The following is a 3,635-nucleotide window of genomic DNA, read 5'->3' on the forward strand; positions in this document are numbered from 1 at the left end:
CAGTAGAATCTTATTCGTCCTATCTTTTGTGTGACCAAAAGATTAGGCGGGGAAAAAGCGTACATATATCTCTCAGTGTCCAAACTTAACCCACCCATGGATGGGTAATCTGCATATATTACCGTATAAATCTACTTTCGTCCACGCTAGGCAATCAAATTTCAGATCGAAAAATGCTTCTTATCAATTTGAAAACATGTCAAAAGATCATATTCGTCAAAAGTTAGGGTCAAATCTATGCATTTGAACCTTCGGTTCAACTGTCTTTCTTTCATTCCCATGCTTTCTTCTTATCCGAGCCCGCTAACTGTCCTTTTGTAGAACTCTAGAAATTCCGGGCTGCTCTAACGACTACCATAATAGGCACCACTGAGTGTTCGTATTTTTTCGCCACTACTAAAAGAGGTGCGCCAAAAGACATGAACGTTGTTTCCACAGCCGAAACCCGCGGCTTTAGCATCTGGTAGATATTCAAGTCCAGCAGCGGGGAAGTCGTCGTGGTACGGGTTGTCTTCTCTGGATTTGCTATGATTACCCCACCTTGGGACTTTTTTTTCTCGTATGACACACACAACCTAATAGATATCACTAACTGACACGAATAAATGCAGATCGCAGAGAGGATAAAATCAAGCGGATTTGTTTTAATAGAGTAAAAGGACGATTGAAAAAAAAACTATTCTTGAGCGGCGATTAACAACAACTATCGTCGATTGTGTTCCTTTGAACCGGAATATAGGACGTGATAAGTAGTAATAAACCTTATTATAATAAACACATACCTTTATCATCGTTGTATTTCCTGCAATGTGAAGTGCGTGCCAAGTCAACCGATCTCGGGGAGGGCCGTATTAGGCCATATCTTTGGGATGGCAAAACAATAATGGCACCGATTTCAATGTTAGCTGTACGAAAAAAGCTATATAAGCCTGCTATCATGTACGCATTCCCACCCTTTCTCTAAAATTCTCCATTAATCATACACAGATACCCTTTTTTCAGAAAACATTGTCTGATGTCCTCGCCAGAAACAAAAGAAAAGGTCGCTTCCTATATCACCCACGATTATGCGTCCTCTTTGGAAAGTGGGAAGCCTGTAAAGTTTGTCTACTCCCCTGAAGAACGCAAACTTGTTCGAAGAATAAATTGGACGGTCATGCCCTTGGTCTGTGGAATTCTTTTTGTTCAGGTAAAGCGTGATAGGAACTGTGCGTGCAGAATTTTAGCTAATCGCTCGCCGAGACTGATTAAATTTATCGTTTCTTCGTATTAGTTCATCGATAAGTCAACGCTGAACTATGCTGCCGTCATGGGCATTTACGAGGATACGCACATCACTCAAGACCAGTTCAGTTGGCTTGGATCCATTTTTTACGTGGGGTATGCACTTTTTTTTAAAAAAAAATTCAACACCAAGCCCAGAGTATTGTACTGTAGCATACACCTAACATATGTGATGTCGTCGATATTTACGTAGTTATTTAGCCTTCCAGGTCAGTGACACAGCTAGACATACATATGCAGGGAAAAAATTATGCTTTTGTGTGACTAACATAGATTACTTTTGTAAAACAGATCCCTAACCAGTACTTCCTTCAACGCCTGCCAATGTCTAAATACCTCGGTTCTATTCTCACTGTTTGGGGTGTGTGTCTTGCTTGTATGGCCCTCGGCAAGAACTTCGAGCAACTGGCCGGTCTTCGATTCCTTCTTGGTTTCTGGGAAGCCTCTACATATCCCTGTATTTTTTTACTCATCAGCACCCTCTATCGCCGCCAAGAACAGGTTGTCTGGTTCTCTACAATGTTTATCTGTAACGCTGCAGCAACATCCATTGGTGGCTTGATTGGTTATGGCATCAGAAGCATGCATGGCGCTCGAGGCATCAGCGCTTGGCAGTGGTATGTACACCTTCATTTGGCAATTCAAGTTTTCTTCGAATATATTTGATGACATACTTACTTATCTACTCAATTTATAGGTGCAGTAAGTTGCGATAACAACAGCTGTGAAATTCTAATGATATTAAATACCAATCCTTTACCTTTTCTTACAACAGTGATTATCTGGGGTGTCGTTACCTTTGCTCTTGGTATTGCGTTCTTCTTCTTTTTAGCCGACAAGCCCAAGTCTCGCTGGTTCCGTTTGACTCCGGAAGAAGAACTTATTGTGGACGATCGTCTTCGTGATAACACCGTTGTACAAAATAAGGATATCAACATGGACCATATCTTTGAAGCTTTTAAGGATCCTCGATTCTATTGCTACCTTGGGATTTCTTTCCTTGTCAACCTTCAAAACGGCGCCGTGACAATCTTTAGCTCTCAGATTATTTCGCAAATGGGTTTTAGTGTAAGTAGCCTCTCAAAGTAACAGATAAAGCAATCCCTAGTGTACTGATATATATCGAATAATGCTGTGTTATCATCATTCGATATAGGACCTTGATTCTATTCTGCTAAATATTCCTTACGGTGTTGCTATTGGTATCCTACTCGCTTTCACTACGTATGCCAGCAAACGCTACGATGAGATTGGCTACGTTGCTGCGGTCATGGGTTTTATCACTTTCCTCGGTGCCTTGCTTCTTGCCGTTATTCCTTACGGAGGTGCCAAGCTTGCAGGTCTTTACTTGTCAGCTAGCAGTCCAATTTACGTCATGCTCCAGACGTCCATCTCCAACAATGTTACAGGTTATACCAAGAAGATTTTTTACACCGGTGGCAACTTGGTGGCCTATTGGTAAGCAGGCTCTTGTACATTGCATACCAAAGATTCCTATGCTTACAGTACTTTTTAAACCATAGTATTGGAAATTTTGTGGGACCTTTAATGATGGTTGAGCACACAGCTCCTCGCTACATTGGTGGTCTCTCTGGTTATATGGCAGCCGATATTCTTGCTATTATCTTGTTCTTGTATGTCCGCTGGTCGCTCAATCGCGAGAACAAGCGTCGCGAGAAGCTCAGAAAGGAAGGCCAGATACCGCCACCTGCTGCGAACCGTGAAGAGCTGGATCTCACTGACAAGCAGGATATGAACTTTGTGTATCGTCCTTAGATTATACTACTCGTATCTTATCGGTTTACATTTTAAGGTTCTCCAACCCCTTTGTACATTATTACACTTTGTCCTTTACCATTCATTACATGTAGATAACATGTATTATACTGTGCATGCTTTTGTATATTTTTCCTTAGCACTAATTCCACATGATCTCTCGTCAATATTATTATTTCGTTTTAATTCCTCATATTCTGTGTGAAATGTTTAATGATTTTATCTATTTGGAGGCTGTGGGCCCTACAATATACAAGGAGCTGGTTCTCATCACAAGTCCAATGCCACAAATAGTATATCTAATCAGTGATCGGGTGTAACGTCGACACCTTATTATCAGACACAAGGGCGCATGATTAGACCAACAGCCTTTTAGAACCGATTCTTATCAAATCCCGATGACGGTACAGTTGTACCCCGGTTTTTGCAACCCCTGGGTTTGCAATTCCTCGTATATCTGCAACTTTTTTTTGAGAAATTCAAAAAAAACTTAGTACTTTCGCAAATTTGCAACTTGCAAATGAGTTTATACGATTTGCACGTTATCGGGGTAAAAACAGCTTCAATTTCTTCAA

At 41.0% G+C, this 3,635-nt stretch overlaps 1 protein-coding gene across 1 annotated transcript; it reads left to right on the forward strand.

Moving 5' to 3' along the window:
* Positions 1-1,015: 1,015 nt before the first annotated feature.
* BDB00DRAFT_868556 (major facilitator superfamily domain-containing protein) lies at positions 1,016-3,060 on the forward strand (the record flags this gene model as incomplete). The annotated part of the gene is made up of 7 exons (XM_053126485.1): positions 1,016-1,189; positions 1,274-1,380; positions 1,478-1,493; positions 1,576-1,901; positions 1,992-2,352; positions 2,441-2,742; positions 2,808-3,060. 7 exons carry the CDS (start codon positions 1,016-1,018, stop codon positions 3,058-3,060), a joined length of 1,539 nt encoding a protein of 512 aa, XP_052983789.1.
* Between the last annotated feature and the right edge of the window lie 575 nt (positions 3,061-3,635).

This window comes from Zychaea mexicana, assembly GCF_025766255.1.
Source record: "Zychaea mexicana strain RSA 1403 chromosome Unknown BDB00scaffold_9, whole genome shotgun sequence".
NCBI classification, from domain to species: domain Eukaryota; kingdom Fungi; phylum Mucoromycota; class Mucoromycetes; order Mucorales; family Lichtheimiaceae; genus Zychaea; species Zychaea mexicana.